Source organism: Pelodiscus sinensis, chromosome 2 (genome assembly GCF_049634645.1).
Source record: "Pelodiscus sinensis isolate JC-2024 chromosome 2, ASM4963464v1, whole genome shotgun sequence".
Classification (NCBI taxonomy): domain Eukaryota; kingdom Metazoa; phylum Chordata; order Testudines; family Trionychidae; genus Pelodiscus; species Pelodiscus sinensis.
The window spans coordinates 218,402,729-218,423,930 of NC_134712.1; the positions used below are offsets into that span (position 1 = coordinate 218,402,729).

A 21,202-nucleotide genomic window follows, 5' to 3' on the forward strand; every position below is an offset into this window, starting at 1 on the left:
TGAAATGAAAAACATGCCAAAATTTCACAAAATGTACTACTCAACAGTCTAAAAATATTTTCAAAACAAAACACTCACTCTGGTTCAAAAGATTAAATCTATTTTTCTATTATTATATTTTAAACCAATACGCATCAGGTTGATAATTACCAGAATTTATCTTCTGAGGCCATTCACAGGCCAGGAATGACATCATGAAATTCAGTGAAGCTCTGCATGCTCTTCCCCCATCTACACCTCAATTCCAGATGTTGGGCACCCCTCTAGTGTGACTTTTTAAGTGGTAGGTGACCATATGTCCTCCCCAAAGTAATAACTTAGAAGACTGTATCCCAATGTTCCATGATACCAAGGCTTCTAACTAGCACCAAGGGACTGTGTTGTTACTAGCATAGTATTCTTGAGCAGAACAGCACTGCAATGTTGGCAGGGATACAATGATGCTTTTTACTGGTAACTAGGAGTTTGAGATCTGTTTCACTTTTTTTTTTTAAATGGAAACTTATTTCATTTAGTTTGCTTTTCTGAAGAGAAAAAATAGCAGTGTTAAACACACACACAGAGCTGACTAAAGTTTTTTAAATTTCAAAATTTAAAGGAAATTTCATAATTTAATTTGCCTTTTTTATGTGTTTGCCATAACATATCTTGCCTGTCTTCTTGGCCACCTCTACCAATATGTCTAAAGATCAGACTGAAACATTTCTGCAACAATCCCTTCTCTGGGCTCATACTTGGTAGAATGCTCACTTTTCTTTCGTCCAGTTCCCAATCATCCACTAGTGATGCTCCCGTGGATAAATAAGAATGTAAGAATGGCCATGCTGGGTCAGACCAAATGTCCATCTAGCCCAGCATCCTGTCTGCCAACAGTGGCCAATACCAGATGCCACAGAGAGGGGCAACACAACAGGTAATCCTAACTTGATCCTTCCCATGTCTCCCACTTCCATAGAAACAGAGGCTAAGGAAACCATTCCTACCCATCCTGGTTAATAGCCATCAATAGACCTAACCATGAGAGTGAGATAGTGGCCACATGATGGATATGGAATAACTTCTGACAAATCTGCAGTTTCTCTCTCCATACTGCTGCTGTCCCCATTTAAAGATCTATTAAAATATACAACTTTTGCCTTCATTTTGTTTGGGTAAAAAAATTCAACACCTTGCTGAGGCATTAGTACAGTGTGTATTCACAGGGACAGATATTGCCTTCTGAATCGCTATTGAAGCACACTGGTTTCCCCATGGGTACTCCTATCCAATTATTAACCAGGCCTAACTGTGCTTGTTTTATGAAATCAAAAGGAAAGTCACTACCTGAAGTTATGTGAGAAAACTGAACACAAGCGCATACAAAGCTCCCTGTAAATTATGCTTTATATTCAGCTGTGGATATATTCTAACAACCGCTGAGTGATCACAAAAATACACATAGCAAAACTGTAGCTATGTATGTAAAAAGCTTAGACCTAGGAACTGTTTAAATTATTGATTTTAGACTATATATTTTGAAAGGAACAAAGCCAAAGGTGTGTCTAAAACACTGAGCACTTACAAATAGATATTAATTAAGCAAATGCATATGCAAGTGTATGTGAAAAGCCCCTTTGTACATAAAGAACTTAGTAACTACACTATTTTGCACACTACAATTTTAAATTGCAGATTTCAGACAAGGGGCTCTTTAAAGTGCTTTCACATGGCAGACACACACAGGAAGAGATGATTTTCAACAACTCCTTTGACGAAATCCCTGAACTTTGCTTCTTTATGTAAAGAAAATAATTTAGCTATTTAAAATTTAGATGTGAAGGGTGAATTACTTTGAGGATTTTTCAGTTTCCCTGTACTTTAAGGAAAAAAGGATATTACAGGATAGCATATTTATTAGAATGTAGTGTTCATGTACTTAGAATTAATAGGGGGACAGCTTCAGAGAGCTTTTGAAAAGGCTTAAATTAGGAAAGAAATGCCCAGATTTGCAAATATGAACTAAAGCTCATAGTTACAAGTTTAGTATTTTCCTTAATGTGTGTAAATCTGATAAGTTAATACCATTTCTAAAAGCTAACTGCTTTTGATACCTGATTGGAAAAAGTTAAGTGATGACTTAATGTATTCTACAGATTCACTTTTGATTATTTCTCCCATGCTGGTAAGCAAGCCAACTGTGGAGGTTTCAGAATAACAGAAGGGTGTCATTAGGGTAAGATTTTATTTTTGCTATGTCGAAAACAAGTGAAATTAAATAAGTCAAGTTGTGGAACAGCCCAACCACTTAGTGCCATTCTTCAATCACAAATGAGTGCAGCTTTATCAATAATTTTGTGCTACACACTAGGCTTTTACTTGGTGCCCTGCTACCCATTCCTGTAATCTTTTAGATAGCATCACACTCACTAAGGTCCACTGAGATGACCAAACAATGAACTTCAAAACACGAACCATTGATCTTACTAATTGCATCTGCCACTTTGTTTTGGTTCCTTGTTTCTAGTCAGCTTTCTTTCCAGCATCATTCCAATTGTTAAATGGTCAGAATACACAAAGTGACAGATTTAGTGCTTCCTTGGCAATTTATATAACTGACTGCAACTCTGTTGTTGCAGTGAATCATGATTTATTTGTCTCACACTGCCGCATATAACCTTTTAAATGCTAGGAAAAAATGCCAACACCTCTTCAAAGTTTATATATGACTGCCCACAAACATTTCTCATGAACTGGGTTTGGAGAGACAAATGATAAAAACAAGCTGTGAATTCCATCTATCCACCCCCAGCCATTTCCGCATTCATCATTCACACATACTGTATTTACAGACATGCCTCCTAATCAAGGGAACCAATGCATTGTATGAGGTGTGTTCTTGTTTCCATTGGACAAGAGTACATTTGTTTTTTTCTTACATTAATGACAGGTAGTCTCTGCTAAATACAAACATGGGCTGGTTCTACACTTCCCTCACTTGCACACCGAATATCACCAAACTCAGCAATACTGGATGGAATCTTCATCAATATTCTGAAAAGTGGAATTTGTGAACAACTGTCCCTCTTCCAACTCAACATTTTACTTCCTTCACTTCTAGTGATTCCTGTCCTGCTGTCCGTGTCCTTCCCTACCGCCACTCATTTCTTCATGCCCTCTTCCATACTTCCCCCATCTCTTCGAAAGACTCCTTATCCCAATTCACCAGATCCTCTCTCCCTCTCAGATAAATGTTGTCCTCTTTTACTTATACTGTGCACATTCATTGATATCTGAGCATCTAAAGACTCTTTTCTGCAATGCATCAGATAACTAATTCTTGTAAGTCAAATGCCTTCTCCACCTGAAATTCAGAGAGACTTTACTTATTTTAAATCAAATGATACCACTGCCACATCATGCAAATAGCATCCGCTAGTTAAAAAGCCATTTGTCCAAAAGGTACAGCACAAAACTGAACAGTTCTCCTTACTGCATGATTTTGCTCAGGAGATTAAGAATCCAAAAGTTGTCTGACAGATGCTGGTTAAGTTATTACAACAAATGGTGAAGCATTTTATAAATACCTAACTCTTATAAAACATTTTACCAAGGCTGTCAGTATCATCAGTCTCACTTCACAGAAGGAGAAACAAAGGCACAGAATGGCAAAATGACATGTCCTAGGTCACCCAGCAAGCCAGAGGCAGAGCCAGCCTCGGAACCAAGATTTTGAGTCTCAACCTAGTGCTCTAACCACCTGACTAAAAGAGCACCTAAAGTACTCACTCAACAAAATCATACTTGGCCTCTGCTACGAGACACTTACTCTTACTGATTGCATCATGTCTAATATCAGATTTTAAAGAGGCAGTGAGGAAGGAAAAACAGGAAAAAGGAGGACAAGATATGCTAATACATTATATGCTACTCCCATGATTATTTTAAACAGTATGTACAGAAAGCATAATTCTTTTCTCATAATGTTACAGAAAGCGTAAGTTACACATCTAGATCGAGATGTGACTTTAGAAATAAAACTAATAGTCTTACATACTTGATATATTTACTATATATCTGACATTATGCATGGCACAGAATCTAACAGCAATGGGCTATTTCTCTATATCATAAGTGAGAAACCAATATAAGATCATAACATGAAATACTGGAAGATTCATAATTTATACCTCATAATGCATGTGTTAAAGAAAAAGGTGCAATAAGCAATAGAGGCGAGAAACGCCACACCCCGGACAATCTACCCCAGTCCTAATCAGATCAGCAGCACACCAAGACAGAAAGACAAACAAACAAATATTTCAAATCCGGTATTGTCTATTTGGCACATCAACCCTGAATAAATCTCAACAGGGTCTTCGTACATATTTCCCTTGGTATACACATTTATGGTAAAACATATGCTTAGAACACTTAATTAGCCATAGAAACTGGATATGTTCATGTTAAAGGACACATCTTCCCTTTCTAGATAATTCCAAGACACTAAAATAAGAAATCTATAGAAAATTACATTTCTATAAATAGTGTAGGCTTCCAAAATATTGTTTTAAATGAACAAAAGTGAACAAAGCTATGAAAAAAGATTTAGGAAAAAGTATACCAGTGTTATGATATTTTAAAACACCTAAAATTAAAATACCATTTCTATTACTAAAATTAAGGTAGCAGAAAAACAGCTTTCATCCATCAGCAGCGAGAGAAAGAGCTGTCAGTATACTACAGTTACTACACTGATAAAGACAGAAATATGGTGCCTAAACAGAATCCAAACAAACCCAGTCCCACCACCCTAAAAGAAATACATTTAAATGTGTAAAGCTTGACAACACATATAAAGTAAAAAATGTGGATTTAGAACAGAATACCATTTCTACAAAAGAACAATAGACAGCAATTATCATATAATCTAACTGGTCACAGCATGTTCAGATGATAAAATTTTGCATAATTATTCTCCCAAGTGGAAGAAGGGTGGGGAGCAAGGGAACATGTACACACACACACACACACACACACACACACACACACACACACACGTCTGTATGTGTTTATGAGCAGCTATTAGATAGGAATTGGTAGAGACTACACCACAACATTCACAAGAGCAACAGATAACTGATCCTGCTACATATTTACACTAAGACGACATTTGTAAAGGGTATCAAAACAGGTTAGCCCAAATGGAGATTTTGTGAAAGCGGGCAGAACTCCACTGCAGTCAATGCCGATAGCTCAGAAATACACACGTGCAATGAAAATGTGCTACATTCACAGTTTTTAAATTTCTAATGAAGAACATTACTTTGATTCAAGAAAATTAAATTACTAGTGATAATGGCAGAAATCTATAGTTTGGTGTTCCATTGTTTTGAGGGAAAGCGGTCAGATTACTAATAATATCAGGATATCAAAATACAGACAAACAAAAAACCCAAATAACTAACTTAGCTTTCTCTCAGTTTTATTGACCAAACTTCCATTTCCACAGAAATTGGCTAAAGAAAGACACATCCAACCGCTGATAATTCAAAATTTATTTTTGCTCACTGAAGAATGGTTTCAGCACAACAAGCTTTAGACAATTAAAATAGGTCTTTAGAAGAAATTATGTACAAAGCAGAATGTGGTATGCAAATTTTGCAATCTGACTAATACACAGGTCATGCATAATATGGAAACAAGTAATGCAGCCAAATGTGAAATACGAGTAAAAGGCGAGCCCCTCCTCTCCCAAACATACACATACATACAAACACAATAAGAAAGTGTGTGTGTGTGTGTGTGTGTGTGTGTGTGTGTGTGTGTGTCTGTCTGTCTGTCGGGAATAAGCAGATAATAGCACTGAATCTCAGCAAAAAATATTTCTTGGAGATCAACAGATGGTTTAGGCTATCACCAGGAAACGCACTGTGGCATAATCATCACTCGAAACAAGAAATGACCATCTACAATCTTACCTAGTTCTGGGGGCAGCACAGTAAGACGGTTTCCCTGGATATGAAGTTCCTTAAGCTGAATGAGTTCACCAATTTCTTTAGGCAGTGAGATCAGGTCATTGTCCCTAAGGCTCAGCTAAAAGAAAATATAAAGTTGTCAGAACAATTTTCAGTTAAAAATAAAGCAGCCTAAAAAAAGAACACTTGCTCCCTGTCCACTCCTAGCCGCCCCCTCCCCCAACAGTCAATTCTTCCAATTTATTTACAAGATAAACAAGAAACAGTACCAGGTGTAGTGGTTATTGCTGAAAAACAAACCTACTACTTCTTAAATTGACTAGATTCTACCTCTACAAGGGCTGCGAAAGTGAATTGATTTTCTAAGAATTTAGATAAATTACTTACTATCTGCAACTTTGTGAGCTTCCCAATATCTGGTGGCAGGACTTCAAAATCGTTGTCACTTAGATAGAGTGCACGCAGGGTGGCTGCAAATTAAACAGCAATATATAAACGGGGTGGCATATAGCCCAACCATTTGTGGTCTGATCAATAAGAGAAGAGTCAGGTTTGATTAATAACCCTGACTTGGTGAAAAGCCTTTGACATACTCAGGGCTCACAATAATAACAAGCAGGTTAAACTTAGATTTACTACCTTATTGTATTGTTGGTATGTTCAGGAAAACATCTATATCCAAAAGGACTGACACAATTAACAATTTCTACAATAGACTCTGGCAGGTTCCAGTACACAGTTTCAACACTCAGCTGTCAGATGGAGCAATTACTCTTTATTACATCTGATCCCTAGTTATTACCCAATTTGCATTAAAAAAGCTGTGTATTGGAATGAACTTACACCTGTATTTAACTACATGCAGCATAGTGCAGCTCTGTGGAAAGAGCTTAAAACAGGACAGAATACAAACACAACTGAGTTCATGTGAAATCATGTATATTGTCATAGGTGATCTCTCTGTTATGTAGATCAATGATCAAATCCAAAACTGAAAAGCAACACCCATTACATTATACTATTGCCTTATATATTAAAAATGTATACACTTGGACTGAGGTGGAAATGTATGTAGGGGACAGACTTGTTGAGAGCCTCTGGCTAAAAGGGGTGAAAAACAAGGGTGATGTCATGCTAGGGGTCTACTACAGGCAGTCCCCAGGTTACGTACAAGATAGGGACTGTAGGTTTGTTCTTAAGTTGAATTTGTATGCAAGTTGGAACTGGTACATATTGTAGGGGAAACTCTAGGCAAACATTTCTCCAGAGCTCAGTTTTATTCTCCCACGCCTCACTTCCCTCAGTCCTTTATTCTCAAGCTGAGGTGTCTGCTGAGAAAAGCCACTCCGTGTCTCCCAGGTCTGCTGGGGGGGGGGGGGGGGGGGGGGAGGGTGCTAGCTTAGTGTCTCCCTGGTCTGCTGGGGGGAAGCAGCTAGTGCGGGGTTGCCTCACCCCGTTTGTAAGTAGGGATCTGATGTAAGTTGGATCCATGTAATCCGGGGACTGCCTGTATACATCACCTAACAAGGCAGAAGAGGTAGATGAGACTTTTTTAAAAAACCTCACAAAATCATCCAAACTGCAGGATTTGGTGGTGATGGGGGACCTCAACTATCCAGACAGATGTTGGCAAGCCAACAGAGAAGAGCACAGATTATTGAATAAGTTCTTGGACTGCAATGGAGACAATTTATTTCAGAAGGTTGAGAAAGCTACTGGGGGGAAACCATTCTAGATTTGATTTTAACAAATAGGGAGGAACTGGTTGAAAAACTGAAAGTGGAAGGCAACCAGGGTGAAAGTGATCATAGAGTTCATGATACCAAGGAATGGTAGAAGGGAGAACAGCGAAATAGAAACAACGGATTTCAGGAAGGCAGATTTTAGTAAACTCAGAGAGCTGGTAGGTAAGGTTCTATGGGAAGCAAGACTAGAGGAAAAACAACTGAAAAGAGTAGGCAGTTTTTCAAAGGGACATTATTAGGGGCCCGAAAGCAAACTATTCCACTGCATATGACAGATAGAAAGTATGGCAAAAGACCACCTTGGCTGAAACCAGGAAATCCTGCATGATCTAATAATCAAAAAGGAGTCTCATAAGAAGTGGAAATTAGGTTAAATTTCAAAGGATAAATATAAACAAACACCACACATATGCAGAGGCAAGATTAGAAAGGAAAATGCACAAAAAGAGCTCAATCTAGCTAGACATAAAGGGTAACAAGAAGACATTCTATAAATATATTGGAAGCAAGAGGAAGACTAAGAACAAGGTAGGCCAATTGCTCAGTAAGGAGGAAGAAACAATACCAGGAAACTTGGAAGTGGCAGAGGTGCTTAATGACTTCTTTGTTTCAGTATTTACCAAGAAGTTTGATGATGAAGGGATGCATAGCATAGTGAATGCTAGTGGAAATGGGGTAGGTTAAGAAATAATTTTTAAGAAAACCGGAGTTAAAAATTACTTAGAAAAGTTAGATGTCTGCAAGTCACCAGGGCCTGATGAAATGCATCCTAGAATACTCAAGGAGCTGATAGAGGAGGTATCTGAGCCTTTAGCTATCACCTTTGAAAAATCATGGAAGTCAGGAGAGATTCCAGAAGACTGGAAAAGGGCAAATATAGTGCCCATCAATAAAAAGGGCAATAAGAACAACCCAGGAAACTACAGACCAGTCTGTTTAACATCTGTGCCAGGAAAGATAATGGAGCAAGTAATTAAGGAATTCATCTGCAAACATCTAGAAGATAAAAAGGTGATAGGTGACAGCCAACATGGATTTGTAAAGAACAAATCATGTCAAACCAATCTGATAGCTTTCTTTGATAGGCTAATAAGTCTTGTGGATAAGAGAAGTGGTGGATGTAGTATATCTAGACTTTAGTAAGGCATTTGCTGTGGTCTCGCAAGACCTTCTTATCAATAAACTAGGCAAATACAACCTAGATGGGGCTACGATAAGGTGGGTGCGTAACCGACTGGATAACTGTTCTAAGAAAGTAATTAATGGTTCACAATCATGCTAGAAGGGCATAACAAGTGGGGTTCCACAGTGGGTCTATTCTGGGACCTGTTCTGTTCAATATCTTCATTTATGATTTAGATGATGGTAGAGAGAATACGCTTATTTAGTTTGCAGATGACACCAAGCTGGGAGTGCTCGCAAGTGCTTTGGAGGATAGGATCAACATTCAAAATGATCTGGACAAACTAGAGAAATGGTGTGAGGTAAATACTACGAAATTTAATAAGGACAAATGCAAAGTACCCCACTTAGGAAAGAAAAATCAGTCTCACATATACAGAATAGGAAGCAACTGTCTAGGAAGGAGTACTGCTGAAAGGGATTTAGGGGTCATAGTGGACAAGTTAAATATGAGTCAACAATATGACACTGTTGAAAAAAAGCAAACCTTATTCTGGGATGCATTAATAGTAGTGTTGTGAGCAAGTCATGAGAAGTCATTCTTTCTTTTATGCTGATTAGGCTTCAATTGGACTATTGTGTCCAGTTCTAGGCACCACATTTCAAGAGAGATGGAGAAATTAGAGACGGTCCAGCAAAGATCATCAAAACTGATTAGAGAGCTATGCAGGCAAGGCTGAAGGAATTGAACTTGTTTAGTTTGGAAAAGAGAAGACAGAAGGGATATGATAGCAGCTTTCAGGTATCTAAAAGGGTGTCACATGGAGGAGAGGGGGAAATTGTTCTCCTTGGCCTCTTAGGATAAAAAAAAAAAGTTCTCCTAGGACAAAGAGCAATAGACTTAAACTGCAGCAAGGGAGGCTTAGGTTGGAAGTTAGGAAAAACGTCCTGTCAGGGTGGTTAAACACTGGAATAAATTGCCTAGGAAGCTTGTGGAATCTGCATCACTGGAGATACTTAAGAGCACGTTAGACATCTATCGGGGATGATATGGTCCTACCATGAGGGCAGGGGACTGGACTTGATCTCACAAGGTCTCTTCCAGTTCTAGTATTGTATGATCCTACATCCATTTAGCTTATTACTATTTATATAGCCCTGGGGTGGTGCATTGTACTTTGCATGAATATTAAACCAAAATAGTACAGTGTTGAACAGGGGGAGGAGGATAAGACCTCCCACCTTCTCCTAGGGCAGGCTGAACGTCTGTTTTGCAGGTTTCTTGTTAGTTGCACTGTTGTCATTTAAACTTTTTGATAATCTACAGTTTTCCTTTTGTTGGATCATAATCAGTAGGTCCTTCTCAGACAGCAGCATGGCCTCCTCAAAATGGTTTTCTACGTTTTCTGCTTACGGCTATGATCCGACTTCCAATAAAAACTATATTTAAAAGAATATGAAAGTTGCACATTCAAACACTCAAAAGTTAGGAAACACCAGAACAAAGATTACCTGTGTAACCATAACTGAGCCTCTGTGCATAAATTAATAATACAGTCTAACTACATGGTCACATCCTATTTCTTCTAACTAGTCTCATTCAGTGTATGCAAACAATAGAGCTCTGGAATGAATCATAGCCATGTAGTGAAAGAAGCTGTTGTCATAGGACTCTTGTTGCAGAAGTTGGGAGGTGTCCTGTGAAGAGGCAAGAGAGGGTCTTATGATTAAGGAAACTGAATATTGCCCTATACCTGCTTCTGCCAGAGTTCCTATCTGTTGCTGTGCAAGTCACAAACTAAAGCATTCACAGTAGGCCACCAATTATGTGTTCCTCATTTACTGGGTGCCTTACTATAGATACTTAGTTTTGGCAGAAAAGCCAATTGTTCACAGATGTTAAGGTAGATGGGGGGAGGGGAAGGAGCTGTGCTTGTAACATATAAAGGTGCTATAAAAATGCAAGGGAATCTGAAAAATAAGTAGACACTTCGGACAATTTTTGTTTTAGGTTCTCCGTGCCTCAGATCCACACCTATAAAACAGGCACAATATCACATGCCCCAGGAGTGTTCTAGAAGCTAAATACATTAACAGTGGATTAAGCACTCACAGTATGTTGAGAGCACCACAGAAATGCCCTGGAGGAAATCAACAATACTGTATTCAATGTTTGGATTGCGTATATTAAATAAGGCGTGTGGCCACACACTGAAAAAACAAAAAGTAATATTGAATTCACTTACCAAGCCTGGGATCGCATGGGAAAAAGCAGTAAGTCATAATTAAAGACCATCAAAATGGATATGGACAAAAAAAGTGCAATTAAAATTGCAAAAGCAATGTGAATTGTGAGATTTCATAACTCTTGAGTGTTTGACTTTGTAACCTTAACATGCTTATAAGTAGGGACGTGAAAGGTTAACCAGTTAACTGGTGGGGGCTGGAGTAGCTTCCCTCCCGCTGCAGGAAGTGGTCTGTTCCAGTGTCCCTTCCCACGGTGAAACCAGGCACCTCACAGGCAGGGGGCAGACTCAGCAAGACTGAGTCTGAATTGGTTAACCAATTCAATGGGATTTTTACATCTCCACTTTTAACACTGTGTGTATATATAAGGAACTACACATACACTCACACTCACTCTTACTTGCTGGTAAAATAGTTTTTAACAAGAGCAGTCAGAAACAAGTTGGTTATGGCTACTTTCAGATAGTCAACACGCTTCAAGGTGACATTCTTTATTGTCCCAAGAGGTTTGTTAGCTTCTATTACATTTTAGCTAAATATGTGACTCAAGAAAATATTACCCTCAAGAAAGCTAATATGCCATTACTAACCAAGTCCTTCCATGCCCACTAGTGTCAGGTGATTGTATATCAATGGTATGTATTGCTGAGCTATGTAGAAATATTCAAGAGGATCCAAGGAAGAAAAACATATATCTAAAAAATTCTATTGGAGTTTGGTCTCTATCAAATAAATTTCACCAGCAGAAAGCAAAACACCATTTCAGGAAGATTTATAGATTTTTTTAAAAAAAGTTTCTTACTCAGATAGAAGAAGTTTCCAGACAGGGAATTTTCATTTAAGTTGTTATAAGTCAAGTCAAGAACCTCCAGAGCTGGTAAAGATCCAAATCCTCTAGGCAAGGTATTTAACCTGTTCATGCTGTTGGTGATGGAAAAATAAGACACACAGAGCATGTTTATACTCATCTTACTAGTTAGTCATAAGCAAAAAAAGATGGCATTTAAAAAAAAAGGCTACACTAATTTCTGGGTCAACCCTTTAGGAGGGCATGATGCCAAAGCCCTCAACTCTTACTGGGTTAATGAGATGTGAACTGAGGGTGCTCAGCACCTCATGAGATTGAGACCCACATACCATTATTTCCCAAATTTCCCATGATTTTTCATTCCTATTGCTCAGCCTACATCCCTTCTTTAACTTTATCCTCTCATGTTTCCTAATAAAGTTGGTTTTGTCTCAAACCAGTTCATGTTTGATTGCACTTAAGTAAAACCATTCAGGTCATAATGGCTGCATATTCATTGAGGCATCTAATTACCAGGCCAAGGAGCCCCATCTAAAGCTGTATAGTCCAGCTAGATTAGTAAACTAAAGGCAGAAAGCTACAGTTAATTCAAGGAGCACAGAGATCCAGGACCAAACTGACCTACAATGGCTATCAAGTCACTGAGGAAGGATGAACAAGACTTTACCACTCTTCAGTAAGAGATGGTTTGGGGGTGGGGCAGCACAGCAAGGAATGGCCAACAGAGAATTGAAGAAGGTTACATGTGGATGGCAATTTCAAACAGAACTGGTTGCACAATGGGGTGAATAGGTGGTGTGGCAGGGAAGTCATGAAAAGGGATGAAGGGTACCAAACTTTCAGGCAACAAGATCTTCCAATCTGCACTAATTATAGTAGTGGAAAATGTTACATGGCTTATTTACACACACTCATCAAGGTTGAAAATTCAAGCATTCAACAGCTAGGAAGTGCCAGAATTAAATTTGTCTGTACAACAGTCTTAAACTATATGATCACAAACTACTTTTCCCCACCCGTGTCCAAACTAGACAGTGCCCAGTTAATGATCAGCTATTCAATATTTTGTTTTCTCTTATTGGATCATGTGTGGTCCAGGCCTTATTTACTGCACACTATTCAAACACTGTTCCGAAGACAGAATTATTAAATTCCTTTTCCACAAAACTCATTGTTGTAATACCTGATTGCTTCACAAACATTGCTAAATTTCTTTTCATGACACCTCTGGGAGACAAGCCGTATCCTCAGAATGGGAACTGAAGAACAGAGATAAGGTCATGAGAGGCATCTATTGGATGCCCAATTTGAGATGCATAGGATCTTAGTTTTCAAAATACTTATTCTATAGTACTGAATATGTTCAAAACACTGAGGGTACGTCTAGACTACATGCCTCTGTCATCAGAGGCATGTAGATTAGGCTACCAGACATAGTAAAATGAAGCGTCGATTTAAATAATCGCCGCTTCATTTAAATTTACATGGCTGCCGCGCTGAGCCAACAAACAGCTAATCAGCTGTTTGTCGGTTCAGCGCTGTAGTCTGGATGCGCGGGTGGCGACATCAAAAGGTATTTGTCGACCACCCAGGTAAGCCTCCTATGTCTGGTAGCCTAATCTACATGCCTCTGATGACAGAGGCATGTAGTCTAGACGTACCCTGAGTTATTACAGCTGTGAGCACTTCAGACAAACCAGACCCCAGTCTTAAGTATGACACCCCCAAAGTGAGGAACAGATGTTGACAGAACCTTGTTGAAGTGGATTTGCTCAGTATCACATAGGAACTCTGTATCAGAGAAAGGGATAGAATCAATTTTCCAGAATAGCATTCAGCTTCCTTAATCATACCATCCTTTTTCTTCTTACAACACCTTGCCTCATGCACGATATACCTTCTACAACAACCTCCTTCACTAGAGAACTCTGATTCACCTCCAAAAAAAGGTGCACTCAGCGCACTAAATGAGGTGAGGTCCTGTGGGAAAAACACAGTATGCAATCATGTAATTAGAGACTATCCTAATACACACACAAGGATCCTGAATTAAGGTTGCAGTGTCAGCCTTAAGTCTTGCAATTCCTAATTTTTAATGCTTGATTTTGCAACCTTAATAATGTTCTTTTAATACAGGAAATAGAATACACACACAAAAAAGCAAACTAAAAAATTCCAGTATGGGGCAGCATACTGACATCGCTGTGGATCATTAGATGGGTTAGGACTTTTCGATCTACCACACAGATCTCTGTCATTTGAGCTCACAGAATAACTGATAGCCGTATTAGGTCATTTTCTATGTGAGCCAACACTGGGGAAAGATAAGGCATACATTTGGCAGGTGAATTTCACAGATACACTTGAACCTCTAATCCAGCAACCCTAGGAAATGGGGTTTGCCAGATTAAAGATTTTGCTAGCCAAGACAAGAGTGAGGGTTGAGTTGGCTGGCACTTCGTTACCCCAGCTGCTCCCCACCACTAGGGGAGCAACAAGGAAAAGTCTTCAACAGAGCATGTTGCTGTGCTGCCGTTCCCCCAGCTGGGGGAAATGGAAGGTGGCAGCACCTAGGGATGTAAGCGACTAATCGACTAGTCACTCCCCCGACCCCTTGCTGCCTCTATCAGAAAGAAGCAGCAAGGGGGAGGGGAGAAGGAGGAGGTGATGGGGGAAGCCAGCTTAAAAGCTGGGGAGGGGGCAGGGGCATAGCGGCGGTGTTCCACCTTTGAAACGTACAGAGTCCCTGCTGGGGTTCTTGTACATTTCAAAGGAGGAATGCTGGCACTGCCACCTTTGAAATGTAGCAACAGCTCAGTGGACTCTTGCTATATTTCAAAGCAGAAGCACCCTCATCAACGAATCCTAAAGTCAATGGAAATTCCATCGACTATTCGATTAGTTGATTAATTTAATTTTAGCATCCCTAGCAGTGTCCAGAGATGCTTCTGCCTGCCAGGGACTGTACGATGGGTGTTCCCAAATTGGGGACACCCAGAGTATGGAGGCTGTAGCATATTTGCTGACAGCAAAGGAATGCTGACACTCATGAATCTCGAGTGTCATTCTTGAGTGCGTACTCTAGTCATCAGACCCACTCAGCCTATGTTCCCTGCAATCTGCCCAACTTCTGCTCACTCCCTCTTTGGCCAACTAACTCCAGCCCTCCCTCAGCTTCCTGTCCAGTATTAGTGCTTCTTCTGCCACCTGACTTAGAACCATTGCCTACCTCCTCTTCTACCTTCCAGTTTCCTTCAACAGGACCATCCTCCCTGGCAAACCAGTCCCAGCCTTATTTCCCCACTTTACCCCGTTCTCAGTACCAAAACTCTTGTATTCTCTCTGGTTTAATTCTTGTCCTGTCTCATCTGAATCAGTCTGCTTCCATTTCCATGTTGCCTGAGCACTAGCAGAGGGTCATTCAGAGCAGAGGAGAGAGAAGGGTCCTCTCTCAGATGAGCCATCTCTACACGGAGAACGTGTAGCTAGGGGATAAAATGGTGTCCTTGGCCTCTGTTTGTCAGAGGCTGGAGAGGGATGGCAAGAGACAAATCGCTTGATCATTGTCTTCGGTCCACCATCTCTGGGGCACCTGGTGCTGGACACTGTCGGCAGACAGGCTACTGGGCTAGATGGACCTTTGGTCTGACCCAGTACGGCCGTTCTTATGTAGAGATGGCTCATCTGCAGTATGATCACGTACAGGCTGCAGCGTACTCAATGTGCAGGGAACCTTAAGAGACTGTAGCTGCTAAGTAGCTATGAAACATGGAAAAAGTCAAATTTTTCAAACTTTTTTTTTTTAAACTTGGCCAAACATGGGCAGATTTTCACAGGAACTGACAAAAGCCCATCGGACACAAGGGCCATTCCCTGCCTAATTTCAACTTGCAGCATTGGGTGACTAGGACTTTTCAAAAGAAAGGATTGCTACATTTTAACAATGGGGAAAATGTATTTTCTTTCTCCTTATTCTCAGAACTGTGCTGGCCAACAGTCACCTGGAAAATGTCATTGTTAAAGTATGGCAAAGTTAAGCAACTGACAACAGGATAGCAAGTGCCACACAACCTTAAGAACAGACAGTGCTAGCTGTCTAACTATTAAAAAGAGGAGCATCTGTGCTGGACAGCTAACCAAAAGAACCAATGAAAGGAGAGCCTGAAATAAAAACCAAGAGCAAAACTCTTTAATGCAACACCAAGGTTAGTGCTTCCGAGTATTCACGGAGACCACCACAAAAGAAAGCTATTCTCATCTGACTGTAAGAAAGCAACTTGAGATAAAGGGGAGATCTGAATCATGCTATGTCATGCCAAATTAGGGCTACTCAATAAACCCTCAGGGTCAGAGTGAGTTTTTGCCAAAGAGAGAGTATTTAACTCAACTATATTAAAATCTGTATTAAAAGATGAAGCTCAATGCTGTCAAGCTACAATAATTTGCTAAATAAGTTTATAAGAATAAGCACCAAAGTTTTAGATGTTCCATTGAAGAATCTACAGAAATCTTCTGATGAGCAATATGTCCATCAAATGCTTCCTTGCAGTGCATGCACCCTAAGCCCAATTAAATGACACCCAATACATTTATAATATGTACAATGACACAATATACTAAAACTGGGTAACCCTTGTCAAGTTCCCTGGAAGAATCATAGAACACTAGAACTGGAAGGGACTTCGAGAAGTCATGGAGTCTAATCCCGTCCTGACAGCAGGCTAAGCACTATCTAGATCATCTCTGACAGGTGTCTGTCTAGCCTGTTCTTAAATATCTCCAGTAATGGAGATTCCACAACCTCCCTAAGCAATTTATTCCTGTGTTTAACCACCCTGATAGTTAGGAAGTTTTTCCTGATGTCCAATCTAGGGATGCTAAATGGAGGTTAATTGATTAGTCAAGTAGTCAATGGAATTTCCATCGACTACTCGATGTACATTTCAAAGGAAGAATGTGGAGGTGCCTAAGAGCTCCAGCTGGGGCTCTTGTACATTTCAAAGCAGGAATGTGCAACTCCGTCTGCAGCCCGGGGAAGCCCCCACTGACTCAGGGCTGCAAGCGGCATGCCTGCTTTGAAATATACCAGACCCCAGTGGGGGATCAGCGGGGGACACCCCAGATGATCCCAGGTTCCCAGAGGATCCCCAGCTGCCCCCAGGCTCCACAGCAGCTGCCCCTTTGAAACACAATCTCGGAGTTTCAAAGGAGCAGCACCATGGAACCAGGGTGGGCCGGGCACTCCACAGCTGACCCCAGGTTCCGAGAGTCATTTCCCTAGAACCTGGGGTCAGTCTCCAGCTGACCCCGGGTTCTAGCTAGGGAGTGCCTCTCAGAACCCAGGGAGTCTCCAGCTGACCCCGGGCTCCTTGGCAACTGCCCCTTTGAAACACACCAGAGGTGGTGTTTTAAAGAGGCAGCCACCGCACAGCTGCTTGGGGTGTCAAAGTTGTGCGGCGCTGCCACTTAGAATATCCTTTCTCCTCCTCCCCACCCCGTAGAGGCAGCAAAGGACAAAGAATCAATTAGTGGACTGAATATCCAATAAGCATTTGTTTATTGGATAATCGACTAGTCTTTAACATCCCTAGTCCAATCTAAACCTCCCTTGTTGCAACTTAAATCCATTGCTTCTTGTCCTATCCTCAGATACCAAGGAGAACAATTTTTCTCCCTCCTTTTTATAACACCCTTTCAGATACTTCAAAACAGCTATCATGTCCCCTCTCAGTCTTCTCTCTTCAAAACTAAAAAAAGCTCATTTCTTTCTGTCTTCCCTCATAGCTCATGCTTTCTAGTCCTTTAATCAGTTTTGTTGCTCTGAGGCCTGATCAGCACAGAGTAGAGCAGAAGAATGACTTTTCCGGTCTTGCTCACAACACTCTCATTAATGCATCCCAGAATCAGGTTTGCTTTTTTGCAACAGCATCACACTGTTGGTTCATGTTTAACTTGTTGTCCACTATGACCCCTAAATCCCTTTCAGCAGTATTCTTTCCTAGACAGCTGCTTCCCATTCTGTATATGTGAAACTTATTCTTTCTGGGTAAGTGGAGTACTTTGCATTTGTCCTTATTAAACTTCATCATGTTTACCTCAGAACATTTCTCTAGTTTGTCCAGATCATTTTGAATTATGACCCTATCCTCCAAAGCACTTGCAACCCCTCCCAGCTTGGCATCCTCTGTCAACTCAACAAGAATACTCTATATGCATCATCTAAATCATGGGTTCTCAAACTGGCACAAAGAAATTCCAGGGGGGACGCAAGGCATCCCAGCCCTCTCTCCCCCCCCCAAGTTTTGCTGCTATTTTTGTTTCAGCCCCAGTCAAGTTCCTTTTTTTTTTTTTTTTTAAACTTAAGTTTTGCTGGAGGGGGGGAGAGGAGGGCGTGAGGGTTTCTCAAAAATCAAAAAGGGGGCGTGATGCTGAAAACTTTGGGAACCACTGACTTAAATCAAAGATATGTAACAGAACCAGCCCCAAAACAGACCCCCTGTGGAACCCCACTTTCTGAATTACACTTTCTAACTACTTTCTGAAAACAGTTATCCAGCCAGTTACGCACCCACCTTACAGTAGCCCCATCTAGGTTGTATTTCCCTAGTTTATTGATAAGAAGTTCAGGCAAGACCTTGTCAAATGCCTTACTAAAGTCCAAGTATACCACATCCACCACTTCTCCCTTATCCAAAAGGCTTGTTATCCTATCAGAAAAAGCTATCAGATTGGTTTGACAAGATTTATTCTTTACAAGCCAATGCTGGCTGTTACCTAGAAGAAGTCGCAGCTAAACTTGCATCAAGACTCTCTTCCCCCTTCATCAACATCTAAGTTCTTCAAAAAATGATTTTTTCCGCCTTAGATACTTCAGTTAAGTAGATAAGTTGATAGCTGAAAAACTGCCAGCAATTGTTCGCAGGGTAGCAGACTGCCTCTGTGGGCACCTGGGCAAGATGAGGGGCCCCAACACTGTGGTCCTAGAAGGGGTGGGGCTAGGCCAGAGCAGAAAGCCCTCTATGCTCCCCAGAGCTTGGCGTGCCCTGCCCCACAGAGCACAGCGTGCCCATTCCCCAACCCTCAAAGCGGCGCAAAGCGTGTGTGGCTCCGATGGCAATATGAAGGGTCCAAGGCTACAAGAGCCGCTGGGAGTCATGGGCCCCAGGACAGTTGCTTCTTTTGCCCCCCACTCCACTGACAAGCCTGACTGATAAAAATGCAAAGCATATATTAGCTTTTTTCTAAAGATTACTTCAGTCCATGATTAAGGGCCCAGAGAACAGAAGCAAGTCTATTAGGCTTGTAATTGGTATGTGGGAATACACAACATGCAGCCTAGAAGCAGCACCAGTCAATGTTACAGAGCTGTTTGTACTTCCCTCTCTTTGAGAAGCCTTCTCCTTTCTGTTGGCATCTAGTTGCACAGCTGTATTATGTGCACACAGATAAGCAAGCAGCCCTATGCCCAAGGTATTTACACATCTGTGTCTGATGCATGTATGAACTGATCGGACTGTTTTATATCCTTGAATAAAGCAGTGGGGGAAGGGTAACAGCATATTTGTGTAACAGCAGGCCCCATTTGGAATGCTATTCAAGGACTCAGGCAGCTATGAATCTAGTACACATGATTAGCTGGCAGCAGCAGCAAAATAGTCTTTTAAAACATAGTTTACAGTTCTCTATTTCAGTATTAGATTCTCACACTATGGTTGAGATCTGGTGCTATAGCAGCACTAGAATTCCTATATAATCTCGGGCAAATCATTTATACTCCCCATTCTAGAAAGATTTCCATGCTTAGCTAAACACATGCGCAGACCAACCCATTAGTACTATGCAAGTGCTCAAAGTTACGCTCCAGCAGAACTCTCTGCAGAATCAAGGCCTTGATCTCACTGTGCATCATTCACTATCTATGAAATGAGATTAGAACAGCTTCTCTGTCACCCTTTGTCTTGTTTACCTCACCTAAGATCTTTGCAACAGGGACAGTAATGTACTCTAAGTAGGGCTCTGTATCTGTCGTGGAAGTCATGGACTGCTGGACTTCCTGTGACCTCCATTACATCTGCAGCAGACATTAACACTGACCCTAGGGCCATCCGAGCAGCTGGCCCTATGGTGGACCCAGAGGGATGGCCCCAGAACTCCCCTCCCCTGCCTCCAAAGGAGTAGCCCAAGTGGCTGGCACTGGGGTTTACCTGAGCAGCAATCAACATTTTTGATTGTGCATGGCCTGCAGTCACAGTTGACTTGACATGACCAAGTTCTGAAGGTAGCCAAGACAAAACCTTGGTCATCCTTAAGAAAAAGCAAAAAATGAAGAGGGAAAAGGAAGTGTGCTGCTTAGCAACACAGAGACCAGCAGCGCATTCTATCATTGGATTCTGATTATATTTTTAAACCACTCAGAGAAAGGCAAATAAGGAAAGCATACAGAAGGCCTCAAAAGAATTGAAGTTGACCTGGGAGTGGGAGTACTTTACCCAAAGCGATCTGATTATTTGCTGGAGAGAGGTAATGTTTGAATTGTTCAGCTGCCCTGCAGGCTGTTACACTTTTTTTGTATCTCTAAGGGGATAAATCACATTGCAAAGGTGGGGTTGTCTTCTTTTCCCGTTATTTCTCTCTCTGGTTCTCTCAGCAGCAGTCACTAAGGGCCAGATCCAACTCCTACGAGCAAAACGTTTCCAGTGGCTTTAATGAGAAATGGACCATGAGGGAATTTGCCAGTTTTAAGATGAAGTTAGTTATACTGCAATACGTAAAATGTGAGGCACCTAGAGGACATGGCTGTAGTCTCTCAAAGGGCAAATTCTAGAAGTAGAATGTTACACTACAAATTTAACATAGAAGACAACCTTTGGTTTACCACCTGCAAGACTAATGATACTCCCAAGCAAGAATGTTGTTTTCACATCCTTTTGCTCCTATCCCTAAAACACTAACGCAGGATAGTAGGATACTGGTTACGACTAAGCACAATCAACTTGCCATTTGTTTCATAATATGTAGAAAGCATTCAACTATTTCCTCTACTAATGATTCAGCATTGCATCTTGAGTTGAATCCCTAGTCAAAGGGAGTGTGTGGAATGCTGACGTGTTACGTTCCCAGGCAAACATGTTAATTACCAGCCTCACTGTTAAATCCAAGCCAGTAGAACATACCAAGAATCAAAGCCTATTTCACTGTGCTAGATAACCAGAGAGAAAAAATAAAGTACCAAAACCATCTTTATTGAAGAGACAGAATATCAAGAAAATATTTATATCACTGCAGCCAACAATGAAGTTCAATTATCAATGTCTTACACTGTTACC

At 40.8% G+C, this 21,202-nt stretch overlaps 1 protein-coding gene across 3 annotated transcripts in view; it reads right to left on the reverse strand.

Moving 5' to 3' along the window:
* RSU1 (Ras suppressor protein 1) overlaps positions 1-21,202 on the reverse strand; it is a 159,665-nt gene that overhangs the window by 91,847 nt on the left and 46,616 nt on the right. For all 3 annotated transcript variants that reach the window (XM_075922459.1, XM_075922461.1, XM_075922462.1), the window contains exons 5-7: positions 11,871-11,989; positions 6,342-6,424; positions 5,958-6,072 (exon numbers count right to left, since the gene is read on the reverse strand). In XM_075922459.1, coding sequence (XP_075778574.1) covers positions 5,958-6,072; positions 6,342-6,424; positions 11,871-11,989 — 317 coding nt within the window. The remainder of the gene's footprint in view (positions 1-5,957; positions 6,073-6,341; positions 6,425-11,870; positions 11,990-21,202) is intronic.